This window comes from Balaenoptera borealis, assembly GCF_965194805.1.
Source record: "Balaenoptera borealis genome assembly, chromosome: 2".
Taxonomy (NCBI): domain Eukaryota; kingdom Metazoa; phylum Chordata; class Mammalia; order Artiodactyla; family Balaenopteridae; genus Balaenoptera; species Balaenoptera borealis.
In genome coordinates this window covers 107345878-107361154 of record NC_138867.1, presented here as the reverse complement: position 1 = coordinate 107361154, position 15277 = coordinate 107345878, and the positions used below count along the sequence as shown (strand labels likewise).

Here is a 15277-nt window from a genome sequence, read left to right as displayed (position 1 = left end):
ACATATAAAATACAGTATTGTGAACTATAGTCATCATACTGTATATTAGTTCCCAAGTACTTACATATTATAACTGGAAGTTTTAACTTTTTACTTCACGCATTTCACCTGCTTCCCACATCCCAACACTGGAAACCACCATTAAGTTCTCTTCATCTATGAGTTTGACTTCTTGGGGTACTTTTTTTTTGGATTCCACATGTAAATGAGATCATAAAGTATTTGTATTTCCCTGTATTTGACTTTCACTTAGCATAATACCCTCGAGGTCCATCTGTATTGTTGCAAATGAAAATATTTCATGTTTATGACTGAATAATACTCCACTGTATATATATATATATATACCACTTCCTCTTCATCAATGGGCACTTAGGTTGCTTCCATGTCTTGGCGATTGTAAATAATGATGTGAAGGATGTGAGGGTGCAGACAGCATTTCACGTTAGTGTATTTGTTTCCTTTGGATAAATGCTCAGAAGTGGAACAGATGGATCCATGAAATAGTTCTATTTTTAAATTTGGGGGGAACCTCCATACTGTTTGCCACAATGCCTACAGCAATTTGCATTCCATCTAAAGGGCACAAGGATTTCCTTCTCTCCACATCCTTGCCAACACTTGTTAATTTTTTTCCAGTTTTATTGAGGTATAATTGACATACAGCACTATATACATTTAAGGTGTACACCACTACAGTGGTTGGACTTACCTATATTGTGAAATGAACACCGCAGTAAATTTAGTTAGCATCCCTCATCTCATTAAGAAACAGTAAAAAGAGGAAGCAAAAAAGAAAAAAAAAACTGTTTCTTTTTCCTTATTATAACTCTTTAGGATATAATTTCTGAAAAAATTATATATATATATATATATATATATATACACAGTGTTAACTACAGTCATACTCCTGTACATCATATCCCTAGTACATATTTACCTTATAATGGAAGTTTGTCACTTTTGACCACTTAGATCCAGTTCCCCCTTCACCCAACCCCCTGTCTTTGGTAACCACAAATCATATCTCTTTATCTATGAGGAGTTCGGTGGTTACTATTGCTGTTGTGGTGGTGGTGGTGGTAGTTTTGTGGTTCCATATATAAGTGAGATCATACGGTATTTCTATTTCTCTGACTTGTATTATTTAGCCTAATATCCTCAAGGTCCATGCATGTTGCTGCAAATGGGAAGAGTTTCCTTCTATTTCTTTTTTTTTTTCTTAAGATTTTTTTAAAATTTTATTTATTTATTTATTTATGGCTGTGTTGGGTCTTCGTTTCTGTGCGAGGGCTTTTTCTAGTTGCGGCAAGCGGGGGCCACTCCTCATCGTGGTGCACGGGCCTGTCACTATTGCGGCCTCTCTTGTTGCGGAGCACAGGCTCCAGATGCGCAGGCTCAGTAATTGTGGCTCACGGGCCCAGTTGCTCCGTGGCATGTGGGATCTTCCCAGACCAGGGCTCGAACCCGTGTCCCCTGCATTGGCAGGCAGATTCTCAACCACTGCGCCACCAGGGAAGCCCCCTTCTATTTCAATGGAATAATTTTCTATTTGCGTATATACACCACATCTTCTTTATCCATTCATTCATCCATGGATGCTTCAGTTGTTCCATGTCTTGGCTATTATAAATAATACTTCTATGAGCATGGGGGTGCTGTTGTAAACAGAATAATATTTTTCATTTCTTTTTCAGATAATCATTGTTAGTGCATGGACACATTATTGAATTTTGTTTGTTAATTTTGTGTCCTGCCACTTAATTCAGGTGGATGATTAGATCTAAGAATTTTTTGAATTTTCTGTATGTAAAATACTGTCACCTGCAAATAGAGACACTTGTCCTTCCTTTCCAATTCCGAGGACTTTTATTTCTTTCTGTACCCTTTTTTCTCTGGCTAGGACTCCCAATACTGTGTTAAATACAAGTAGTGAGGGAGCATTCTTTTCTTGTGCCTGGTTTTAGAGGAAAAGCTTTCAGACTTTCACCACTGAGTATGATATTACATATGGACTTGTCATATATGGCCTTTATGTTGATGTGTGTTCCTTCTATATTGAATTTTCCAGAGGTTTTTTTTTTTTTTATCATGAAGAGATGTTGACTTTTGTCAGTTTTTTTAGATGATCATGTGCTTTTTTTCCCTTCCATTTTATTAATGTATTGTAGCACATTGATTGATTTTTGTGTATGCTGAGCCATCCTTGCATCCCAGGGATTAATCCCAATGGATCATGGAGAATGGTCCTTTTAATGTGCTGCTGAATTCAGTTTGCTAGTATTTAAGTAAGCATTTTTGTACCTATATTCATTGGGGATATTGGCCTGTGCATTTCTAGTAGCATCCCTGTCTGGCTTTGGTATCGGGGTAATGCTGGCCTAAAAACATGAATTTGGTAGTGTTCCTTCTAAGATCTTTTGGAAGAGTTTGAGAAGAATTGGCATTGAATCTTCTTTCAATGTTAGGTAACATTCGCCAGTAAAGACATCTGGTCCTGGGCTTTTCTTCATTTGGAGGTTCTTCGTTGCTGATTCAATCTACTTCCTGGTCTGTTTAGATGTTCTGTTTCTTCATGATTCTGTCTTGGTAGGTTGTATGTTTCTACGAATTTCTTCTTTTCTTCCAGATGGCCAGTTTGTTGGTATACAGTGGCTCATAGTAGCCTGTTAGGTTCCTTTGTATTTTTGTGATATCAGTTGTAATGTCTCATTTTTCATTTCTAATTTTGTTGATTTGGATCCTCTCTCTTTTTTCCTTGGTTAGTCTAGCTAATGGTTTGTCAATTTTGCTTATCTTTTCAAAGAGCGAACTCTTAGTTTTGTTTATTCTTTCTATTGTTTTCTCATTCTCTATTTCACTTATTTCTGCTGTAATCTTTATTATGTCCTTCCTCATGCTAATTTTGGGCTCAGTTTGTATTACTTTTTCTACTTCCTTAAGGCAGGAGTTAGGGTGTTTTTTTGAGATCTTTTGTTCTTAAAGTAGGCACTTATTGCTATAAAATTCTCTGTTCGATCTGCTTTTGCTTTATCTCATAAATTTTGGCATGTTCTGTTTCTATTTCCATTTGTCTCTAGACATTTATTTCTCCTTTAATTTCTTCTTTGATCCATTGGTTGCTCAGAAGAGTGTTCATATCCATGCATTTGAATTTTCCCATTTTCTTCCAGTTATTGATCTCTAGTTTCATACCATGGTAGTCAGAGAAGATAGCTGGTGTGATTTATTTCTTCTTAAATTTGCTAATGTGGCCTCACACATGATCTATCCCAAAAAAATGTTTCATGAGTGCTTGAGAAAGATGTGTATTCTGATGCTGTTGGATAGAATGTTCTATACATGTCTCCTAGGTAACTTTGGTCTCTAGAGTTGTTCAGATGCTCTCTTTGCTTATTGACTCGCTGTCTGGATGACCTAAGCATTGTTGAGAATGGGGTATTAAACTCCCATTTATGATCAGGAGGTAGTTCTATTTTTAAACTTGGGGGGAACCTCAATAGTGTTTGCCACAGTGCCTACAGCAATTTGCATTCCCATTAACAGTGCACAAGTGTTCCTTCTCTCCACCTCCTGGGCAACACTTGTTAATTTTTTTCCAGTTCTATTGAGGTAAAATTGACATACACCACTATGCACATTTAAGGTGTACACCATTACAATGGTTGGACTTACCTATATTGTGAAATGAACACCGCAGTAAATTTAGTTAGCATCCCTCATCTCATTAAGAAACAATTAAGAAGAGGAAGCAAAAAAGAAAAAAATATACTGTTTTTTTTTCTTATGATAACTCTTTAGGATATACTTTTCTTAACAACTTTTATATATATCACCCAAATGTGTTAACTATAGTCTCCTTCCTGTACATTATATCCCTAATACATATTTATCTTATAACCAGAAGTTTGTCCCTTTTGACCACTTTGATCAAGTTCCCCCTTCCCCTAACCCCCGTCTGTGGTTACCACAAATCTCATCTCTTTTTCTATGAGGAGTTTGGCAGTTGCCGTTGTTGTTTTGTGGTTCCATGTGTAAGTGAGATCATACAGTATTTCTCTTTCTCTGACTTGTATAATTTAGCATAATGCCCACAAGATCCATTCATGTTGTTGGAAATGGCAAGATTTTTTTTCCTTTTAAATGGAGTAAAATTCCATTGGTATATACACTACATCTTCTTTATGCATTCACCCATCCGTGGATGCTTCAGTTGTTCCCTGTCTTGGCTATTATGAATAATGCTGCTGTGAACATGGGGGTGCTGTTGTGAATGGAATCATTTTCTTCATTTCTTCTTCAGATAATCATTGTTAGTGCATGGACACATTACTGAATTTTGTTTGTTAATTTTGTGTCCTGCCATTTAACTCAGGTGGATGATTAGATCTAAGAATTTTTCAGATTTTCTATATATAAAATACTGTCATCTACAAATAGAGACAGTTGTTCTTCTTTCCAATTCCAAGGCCTTTTATTTCTGTCTATAGCCTTATTTCTCTGGCTAGGACTTCCAATACTGTGTTAAATACAAGTGGTGAGGGAACATCCTTTTCTTGTGCCTGATTTTAGAAGAAAAGCTTTCATCCTTTCACCACTGTGTATGATATTACATATGGACTTGTCATATATAGCCTTTATGTTGAGGTGTGTTCCTTCTATACTGAATTTTCCAGAGTTTTTTTTTTTAATCATGAACAGTTGTTGGATTTTGTCAGTTTTTTTAGATCATGTGCTTTTTTTCCCCTTCCATTCGATTAATGTAATATAGCATATTGACTTATTTTTGTGTATGCTAAACCATCCTTGCATCCCAGGGATAAATCCCAATGGATCATGGCGAACGATCCTTTTAATGTGCTGCTAAATTCAGTTTGCTCATATTTAAGTAAGCAATTTTCAGCTATATTCATCGGGGATGTTGGCCTGTACATTTCCAGTAGCATCCCTGTCTGGCTTTAGTATCAGTGTAATGCTGGTCTCACAATATGAGTTTGGTAGTGTTCGTTCTAAGATTTTTTGGAAGAGTTGTTAGAATTGGCATTGAGTCTTCTTTAAATGTTAGGTAACATTCACCAGTATAGCTGCTGATGTATAGCTATTCCTGCTGTTGTATTCTTTTTGGGGTTTTTTTTTGGTTACCATTTGCTTGAAATATCTTTTTCCATCTCTTCCCTCACAGTCTCCGTGTGTCTTTAAAGCAAATATAAATCTCTTATTGGCAGCATATCATTTTACCTAGTTTTTTATCCATTCAGCTGTTTAATGTCTTTTGATTGGAGAATTTAATCCATGTACATTTAAAGTCATTATCGATTGGAAAGGACTTACTATTGCCATTTCTTTAATTTTTTATTGCTGTTGTGTAGACTCGTTGTTCCTGGTTTCTTATTCTGTTGACTGTTTTTTTCTGATGTCTTTTGGTATCCGTACGCTTGACCTCTTTATCATGTTCCTTTGTGTAGTTACTATAGGTTTCTCCCTTTTGGTTACAATGAGTCTTACATAAAATATCTTAAAATTATAACAGCTTATTTTAAACTGGTAACAACTTAACTTTAATAGCATTCCTAAACTTTACACTTCCTCCTCCCCTCCACACTTTAGGTTATTGATGTTACAGTTTATATATTTTTAATTTTCTGTAAATAATAACAAATTATTGTAGTAATTGTTATTTGAGTTATGATTATTGAGTTATGGTTATTTTCACTATTTTAACTTTTAAACTAGAGTTTAAGTGCATTAAGCACTTCCTTTTCATTGTTACAGAATCTAACTTTGACTATATACTTACCATTTCAGTTAGTTTTACACTACCTTCTTATTTTTTTATGATGTTAATTGGCTGCCTTTTACTTCTGTTCAGGGAACTCCCTTTAGCATTTCTTGTAAGCAGGTCTCGTGGTGACAAACTCCCTCCACTTATGTTTGTTTGGGAAAGTCTTTATCTTCTTCATTTCTGAAGGACAGTTTTATCAGGTGTAGGATTCTAGGTTGATCAGGTTTTTGATTTCAGTATTTTGAAGATACCATCCCATTCTCTCTAGGCCTGAAATTTTTCTGTTGAGAAATCTGCCTGTTACCTTATGGGGATTCCCTTGTATGTAACTTCTCTCTTTCTCTTGCCATTCTCAAAATTTTCTTTAACTTCTGCCAATTTAATGATAATGTGTTGTAGCGTAGCCTACAGGCTCAACCTCTTAGGGGTCCTTTGTGACTCACAGATCTAGATGTCCATTTCTCTCCCCAGGTGTGGGAAGTTTTTGACCATTACTGCTTTAAATATAATTCCTGTCCCTTTCTCTTTTCCTTCTGAAATTGCCATCATGCAGATATTGTTTCTTTTGATGGCGTCCCATAATTCCTGAAGGTTTTTTTCATTCCTCCCTCCCTCCCGACTCAGTAATTTCAATGTCTTCTAGATCACTGATTATTCTGCATAGTCAAGTCTGCTTATGAACCTCTCAATTTAATTGTTCAGTTCAGTTATTGTATTTTCCTGCTCTAAGATTTCTGGATTTTTTTTTTTTAATTTATTTATGTTTGGCTGCCTTGGGTCTTCGTTGCTGCACACGGGCTTTCTTTAGTTGCATTGAGTGGGGGCTACTCTTTGTTGTGGTGCATGGGCTTCTCATTGCGGTGGCTTCTCTTGTTGTGGAGCACGGCCTCTAGGTGCACAGGCTTCAGTAATTGTGGCTTGCGGGCTCTAGAGCGTAGGCTCAGTAGTTGTGGCGTGTGGGCTTAGCTGCTCCGCGGCATGTGGGATCTTCCCAGACCAGGGCTCAAACCCATGTCCCCTGCAATGGCAGGCAGATTCTTAACCACTGCGCCACCAGGGAAGCCCTGGATTGTTTTTAATGGTTTACATGTCTTTGTTGAACTTCTCATTTGTTCATGCATTGTTTTCCTAACTTGGTTTAGCTGTGTGCTTTTGTAGTTCACTGAACTTCTTTGAGGGTTAATTTGAATTATTTGTCTGATTGTTCCTAGATCTTCATTTCTTTAGGGTTAACTTTTGGATCTGTATTAGTTTCCTTTGGTGGTGTCATGTTTACCTCCTTTTATGTGATCCTTGATTCCTTACATTGGAATCTGTGCATTTGAGTAAGTGATCCTCTCTCCCAGACTTTACAGGTTCCCGTTGTCAGAGAAAAGTTAATCACCACTCAGCTCAGTCTGGGCTGCTGGACATGTCTGCTGGTGATATTCTTGGGCAGGTGGTGCTTGCTATCTGGGTATATATTTGGGTGTGGCCACTGCCAAGCTCTGAGGTTCGGGGGGCGGGTGCCACTGGCTGAACAGTTGGATAAAACTGCTGGCTTGATTCTCTGCTCAAGTGAGGCTAGAGGATGGGCTCTGCAGTTACCTGGGCTCTCTGGTCAGGCTTACTAGGCAGTCAGGATTGGGTACTATATACGCAGCAAAGGTGGAGCTATGAATTAGCTTCCCTGCTTTGGCAGGATAGCAGGACTGATCCGAGGGCCTGCACAGCTTGTTTTCTGGAGACCCGAATCAGGTGACTATGTACTGAATTCCCTGGTCAGGTGGGGCCAATGGTTTTATTCTGCAGATGGGAAAAACCATGGGATGTGCTCTCTGTGTCAAGCTCCACGGCAAGCATGGCTGTTGGATGGGCTCTACAGCTTCCGTGTGCTCTAGTTAGGTTCCCTTTGGGTAGGCTGAAGGCTGGATTCAGGAATTGGTGGGGCTGCAAATGTTCCCCTGTTGGGGCACAGTGGGAGACCCAACCGCAAGGCCAGTAAGGCTCTTTGTGGTCTTGACTCAAGTCATCCTGGGCCCCAAGTTCTCTGGCTGAACAGGGCCACTGGATTGCTCTACAGACTATCAACTCTGCCTACTGATCCTCTACGTGTGTGGCTGGGCTGTGCAGCTTCCAGGCATTTATGCCAGCCTTTCTGGTTAGGCAGGGCCAAGAGCTACACCCAACCTGCCAGCTGGCCTGTGGCTAAGCCCCCCTGCCTGGATTGGGGCAGAACAGGTTCCACAACTATTGAGGCTCTTCATTTGAGGGTCTGAATCAGATAGACATGTACCTGCCAAGTTCCTGGTCAGATTGCTCCGCTGACTTGGTTCTGCAGATAAGCAAAGCTGCTCTTGGCACTTGGGCACTGCAGGTATGAACTCAGTCTCTCAAGATCTGAATGCTGATGATTGCAAGCCTCTCCCCCTTCTCCATCACAGTCAGATTCCCAGTGGTCAAGCCCTGAGGATTCTCCTGCACCCTCCACTGGAGACCAGAATAGCAGCTCCCACAATGCTGGGTGACACCCGGCCTCTTTTTTTCCACGATAGGCTCACAGCAAGGTGCTGCTCCAGCCTGGGGGAGGGGCAGTGCAGTCAGTGTGTATCCACTCCTCTTAACCATCTAACGTGGTCTGTCTTGGTCTCTGTGGCACTGGGAGATGCTTAAGCCTCATCCCCATGGCCTGGGATTCCCTCAGTGGTGGCTTGTCCATGAATAGTTGTTAGCTGGCCTTCTTGTGTGAGGGAGCAAAGTCAGGAACAACCTATGTTGCCATCTTGGTGACAGCACTCTCTCTAAAATACCTTAGTATATGCAGAATGAGTCAGGATTTGTATTACAGCAGTGGTTTTCAAAGTGTGGTCCCTGAAGCAGCCATAGGTATTATTATAATATTTAAAAATGTATGTGGTCAGTACCTTGCTTGAAGACTAGCTTAACAATAATGACATCTCTGGCTTTTATCCTAAAAATGATACTAGAAGGTAAACCTAGTTTATGGCTTCTCAGTTTTGGGAGTTAGAATAATCAGTTATCACAAATATATTTTCATACCAGCAGCAAAGCCAAAGTAGCCCTCTCAAACTAAAATGAAAAATAAGGCATAAAATAGTTTTCCTTAAACATAATATTGTAAAATTAAAAGTATACTAGGGCAAAGTCCTCATGCCACTATTTGAATTCAGTTAAATTCAAAAAATAATTATAAGTGATTTACCCATAACTTCCTGAAGCAAATATTCAGGACGTTTTGGAAGAGAATGGTTTACCAAGTTACACATTCCATTTGACTTCTGTCTCTGTAACTTGTTTGCCAGGATGATCCTGGATAAGCAGCTTAATCTGATTTGGTTATGTCATCTATAAAAATAAATGCCTACTCCATTGCCTAACTAACAATAGGTACTTATCACATAAATGTTAGCTTCTCTTTCCTTTCTTACTGCTTTAAATCCTTAAAATGAGTTCACTTTATGGATAGTTCCAAAGATTTCCTTCATCCTTAAATTTCTTAATTTCCTTGATAATGACCTTTGCCAATTTTGTTTCTGTTGCCATTTTTTTCCCTCTTCCAGTTACTTCTGAAACAAAGTATAAATTTAACAGGGCTTTTCCTGGGCCCTAAATGGCGTTTTTTTTGTCTATTGAAAACAATACTTTGTCTTTTGGCAAATAAATCCCCAGATCAATATCCTACTGTCTTTTGGCATGTATCCCTTCCCCCACCAAAACAAAAGAAAAATCCCTTGTCCGGGGATCATAGGCTCAGAATAGCAAAGAGTAATGAGTAAATTTTTTTTTTTTTTTTACAAGAGGATACTCCTGCAGGTCAAGGGTAAATTAAACTCGGCACTAGAGAGGTTTCCTTATGAACACAGGCCTTAACTTCCTGCCTATTACTACCAATGTATCCTCTCCCCCAAACATTCTGTGTTCTTTTAACCTTGAAGTTAAACTCAGGTACACAGTCGACCCTTGAACAACATGGGTTTGCACTGTGCAGGTCCACTTATACACAGATTTTTTTTCAATAAATAAGCAGAACAGTATTACATAATCAGTGGTTGGTTGATCTCTGATGTGGAATTATGGATATGGAGGGCTAACTGTAAAGTTGTACGTGGACTTGAGACTGTACAGAGGGTCAGCTCCCCTAAACCCTCATTGTTCAAGGGTCAACTGTATTTGAATGTCACAGGTTCCACTTGAAAGATGGTGTTTTAAGCTGCTATTACATAATTCTTGGCAGCCAGTAGTCAGTTGAGACAAAAAGGAATATGGGTCCTTCTAATATAATATAAATATGATTAGCATTAAAAAAAAAATCACTTGGGATATAAGTCGAGGTATTTTTTATTTATGACATATTTACATACGTACAAAATTGGCTTTATCCAATATATCATCCTGCATAGTATCTTAAAAAACAATACCATATTCTGGGAGTAAAAATCCAAGTTTCTTAATTTATGTATAACCTAACATCTTTTAGAACACAGAATATTACCAATTTGGCTTCACAGAGCACAAATTCCTGTTTAGAATTTTTTCTAGCCAAGGAACAAAGTAAATTCAACAACATCTTAAACTAATTTAGCTGACCCTGAGTATATTACTAATTTGCATAATTTTGAATTAATGTATATAATACACTTTCATCTGTTATCTACTTATATTTACTATCATACTACCATTTTGTCTATATCCATTCATCTCAATTTTCTACCTCATTAATCCTTGAGAGAAAGAACAAAGAATGGGGAAGTAATAATAAGAGACTCAGAGGAGAAAACTAAAGGTATCGGCTCAAACTTTTCCACCCAGAAGTCTGGGGCCCAGCTCTAAGTCCAGGGTTACCTGATAAACTTAATAACAAGATGATATTGATCTGAATAATCTGAGTACCTTCTGTCAATTGAGGCTGATGTAAAATTACTCTTCCTGCATTTCTTCCTGTTCTCTTTCACAGCACTTAATTAAAAAAAGTATACAAACTTATCAAATTCAGTAAGTAGTTCTGGGAGCACTTCAAAAGAAAAAAAATAACACAAACATGACCAAAATAGTAGTGGCAAAGTACTGTGTTAAAGATAGGTTGTCCCAAGATGCTCGAGGGTAAAAAAAGCAAAGTCCCCAGCTCAACTCTCCCTAAAAAATGCTAGTCAAGAATTATAAGGAAACAAGCAAGAAAAGAACAGGGCAGCTGGATGATTGGTGAAGGGAGCCGTGGCCTTAGGTTGATGACCAGCATATCTCATGCCAAAATACCAACAGTAAAAGACCTCCTGGCTCACGCTGCCCTGGTGTGTGAGAGGTAATGAGTTACTTTTCTTGCTTCTTGTACAAGAGGGAAATCCAAGAATGAAAAAGTAAACAAGAGGCTGGGAAAGTTGACTGTGGAGTCAGTCATGTACTGATGCCTTTCAAAGATAACTCTGGGCCAAAAAAGGAATAAGGGGCCAGAACGAGATCATGTATTTATCTTTTCCATCTGCCCTTCCCTAGTCCTCACCCACTCACAAGAGCAGAGGGTGCAAATTACCAGGTGCAGGAAAATCATCTGTACCCAAACCACAGAATAACTCTGCCATTGCTGTTTGGGGATTCGAAGAAAATTGTCCTCTAATGGGATGTCAATGTTAATGATTCTATGAAAACCACCCTCAAAAACATCAACTAAGATATTTGAGACTTGGTAAAATAAAAAGAAAATTTTATCTTTAGGATCTGTAAAATTTCCCTATACTAGGAGGGAAAAAAAGCAGAAATACGAACTACGGACATACGTTCCTTCATTCCTAACAGGGATGTGTCATCAGGCCAATGCCATAATAAAGGGTAGCTTTTTAAAATAAAGGATAAAAACAAATGGTAGAGAAAGGCTTCTCTTATTCATGAAAGACGGAGAAAACATAGACGAAGTGTTCCATAAATACCAATAAAAAGGGAAAATAAGTATTCCTCTGTCCCTATTATGCTATAGCAACCGGCTACATCTCTCTTCTTTCTCTCATTACTTTTAATGACACAGAAGTCTGAATTGCACTGAATGACAACTATACAGTGCATAGAAATTAACACATAACACAGATGGAAAATTAGTACTTAATCTTCTCATCCTCAGGTAAAAAAAAAATAGCAGAAATCAAACAAGTACTTGAAATGATATTAATACAAAGCAAACATTACATGTAATGATAGCACAGGATAACAGCTTCAATACCTTAAAAGATTTTATAAGATTGTGCTGATTCTTTTACATCTAAAGAATTATATAGAAGAGTAAATAAAAATTAAATTACGTTTATATAAGAAACTATCTTCAAAAAGTTATTTGAACTTTCATACATAGAGTTCAAAAGTATATGACGAACTATTTATTTTTGATTTGTATAAATCCAAAAATGGTAAAATATATTATCTGGGGGAAAAAGAAGCTTTCATTAAATACAAACATAATGGACTAAATAAACCAGATTCACTATAAAATAGTTTCTTGGAAAACTTCCATAAAAAGTAAAGGCAGAATGGCACAAAGTTAGAAAAGCAGTGTTTAAGGCAAACTAAATAAGTAACCTTAAAGTAAGTCATATGATCCCATAAACAACAAAGTAATTTCCTCTCAAAAATTTCTCTATTAAAGTTGGAGTAATGAATTAAAGCAGAAATAATGGCTGTTGTCAGAGTTTACTTGGAAGCACTGAATACCATTATGCAAAAAACCCAAATGCTTCTAATTTAAATATGCTTGACTCATTTGCCACTTAGTTGTCATAGAGCAATGAAAAAATAAAATGCATTATCCCAGTGTTCATCGTACAGTATGAATGTGAAATGCTGAAACAAAAAAAAAAATTTTTTTCAGGCTAAAAGTGTATAACATGATAACCAAAAAGAAAATGATCGATTCTGTTATTCTGGCCTATGTTAAAAATATGCATAGACAAGTGCACCATCTCCCTACAAGTAGGTGTCTTAGAGTCTCTTGTTGAGCACATGGCTTAGCATCAGACCTGCGATCACATGGACACACGAAAAGCTTCCAAGACGGACAGGGAAGAGGTTAATCGTGAATTAAAAGAAACAATGCTTTTAAACAGTGTTCGGTAAACATGTTCTTTAGTCAACTATTTCTTAAAAAACAAAATAATCAAGTACATATCATTAAGTTAAATATCTTAGCACATGAATTTGCACCTTATAAATTTGGTGTATCAAACTGTCCTATAAAAATATTTATATATTTTTTGAGAACTATGGTACGTGCAATTATATAATCAGAAAAAGGATCTGTTTCTTTTCATCTACTGGAATGACACCATGCCTTTCTAAGAAAGAAAAACTGCAGCCTACAGGAAAATGATCAAAACAGCTGGACTGACTGAAGTTGTCCAGTTTAGGAAGGGACTGGCTCTTCTCCACCAGCAGCTCAAAGTTAGCAAGTGTCAGTATCCCAGGCCAGTCTTCTCACATGGTCCTGGGGGACAGGCGCTGTTTATACATGCCTGCTACCGCTTTGGCCGCACTGTAGATCATCTGCCGACGAGACATGCCAGTGAAAGTCACATGCCAATCAGTCCGGCTGACATTGAGTAAGTTCTTCTCCAGGACTTCTCCCACTGTCACCAAAAGGCCCGACCACCTCAGACTGTAGTCCTGGGGAGTCAGACTTTGAGCCTAAGGAAAAAAGAAATTGATATTTTAATACATTAAAAAACATCACTGGAAGTAGTTATATCATAAGTGACATTTCAAAGTCTCTCAGGTTACTTTTCATAGAGATTATGACAGACCCTGAGAAACACAGCTACGCTGCCAAATGTATGAAGTTACAAGGCTACAAAAAAAAAATCAAAACAATATTGCACACATGGACTTGATTTACAATGTCCACACTAAGCTCATTTTGTTGTTTAAATACAATCTAAGTCTTAAAGCTAATGACTCTATCTAACGGAGCTCAGTGTCAGAGGGCCTAAGCGTCAGTTCTATATTCAGTGTCACTTTAGGTTAATAATAAAATTAGTGCTAAAATATAAATGTTACTTTTATCTTTTTACAGTAATAAAATTCCTACCAGAAAGAGAGATAATACGGCATATTAAGGCTTCAACCCTATCAGAAAAGAATTGTTAAATTAATTTGCAGAAGAGTATTCCTGGAAACTTCATTTATGTGTGAATAAGTCAGTACCAATATATATCAAATAACATCCAGTCCAGGAGAGAGCATCCACCACTGTTACATCACTTGTACTTGACCCAGCCTATATCTGCTCCATGGAAATCATTTATTCACCTACACAGGAATGAAAAAACAAACTCATTGCCTGATATCCAAGAATGATAGAGTTTTCTGGCTTTAGGGTGGTAAGTATAGTCCAGAGGAGTATATCCATATGTAGAAAGGACCCATGCAGTGATTCCCAAAGGTGCTATATACTGCAGTCACCTGAGATGCATTTTTTTTTTTTTTTAACAAAACCAGTTTTCATGCTCCACCTAAGACCAATGAATTGGAAACTCACAGATGGTTCCAAGAGAAAGAGCACAATACTTATAAAACAGTTTCTGAAAAAATAAAAATAAAAAAATTAAAATAAAATTAAAAAAATAAAAAAATAAAACAGTTTCTGAGAAAATTTGCTGTGGATAGCCCAGCAGCTGGGGAGCCTGCTGTCTTCCCTTCCACAGGGTACATGCACTGTCAGTATTCTACTATGTTTCAAAGAGAGACAGTAGGTGAACCACTATGGTCCTCAGAACTGTGTTTCTCAAATGCGATGTGCACATGAAGCATCTGGGCAGCTTCTAAAGTTGCAGATCCTAATTCCATAGCCTTAGTTTAGGGCCCAAGAGTCTACTTTTTTTTTTTTTTTTTAAGACTAAATGGGCAATGCACAAATCCTTTTTTTCCAGTTTTGAGATAAAATTGACATATATCACTATTTAAGTTTAAGATGTACACCACAATGGTTTCACTTACATTTATTGTGAAATGATTACCATGATAATCTCCCCATATTTAGATACAATAAAAAGAAGCAAAAAAAGAAAAAAACCTTTTTTCTTTATGACAAGACCTCTTAGGATCTACTCTCTTAACTTTCATATGTATCATACAATAGTGTTAACTACAGTCACCATCCTATACATTATATCCTCAGTACTTATTTCTCCCGTAACTGGAAGTTTGTACCTTATGACCACCTTTCTCCTACCACCCTTCCTCAAGTGTGCATTTTTAGCAAGTTCCCAGGTGATGATTATGATGCTAGGCCTAGGATCATACTTTTAAGGATCAAAATACTTGACATTAACAGCAAACATGCAGAAACTGGGTTTTTAATTGGGGGAGGAGGGATCATTTATATTTGTTTAACCAGCATAAACTGTATAAAAATTTTTCCTGATTTTCACTAATATATTGATACATGCTGATTATAATCCCCTTAAGGGCTGATTTCTAGTCTCTTAAATTCTCTTAAAAAATTTCAACTACAAGGGAACA

At 37.4% G+C, this 15277-nt stretch overlaps 1 protein-coding gene and 2 long non-coding RNA genes across 7 annotated transcripts in view; 1 reads left to right on the top strand and 2 right to left on the bottom strand.

Moving 5' to 3' along the window:
• The window catches only part of LOC309623678, a 423847-nt gene that overhangs the window by 338968 nt on the left and 69602 nt on the right, over positions 1–15277 (bottom strand). The window lies entirely within an intron of this gene.
• Positions 1–15277, top strand: part of LOC309623671 — a 386864-nt gene that overhangs the window by 360502 nt on the left and 11085 nt on the right. The window lies entirely within an intron of this gene.
• The window catches only part of PRRC1 (proline rich coiled-coil 1), a 44688-nt gene continuing 39513 nt past the window's right edge, over positions 10103–15277 (bottom strand). For all 3 annotated transcript variants that reach the window (XM_082380718.1, XM_082380716.1, XM_082380717.1), the window contains one exon: positions 10103–13444. In XM_082380718.1, coding sequence (XP_082236844.1) covers positions 13235–13444 — 210 coding nt within the window. In that variant the 3' untranslated portion in view covers positions 10103–13234. The remainder of the gene's footprint in view (positions 13445–15277) is intronic.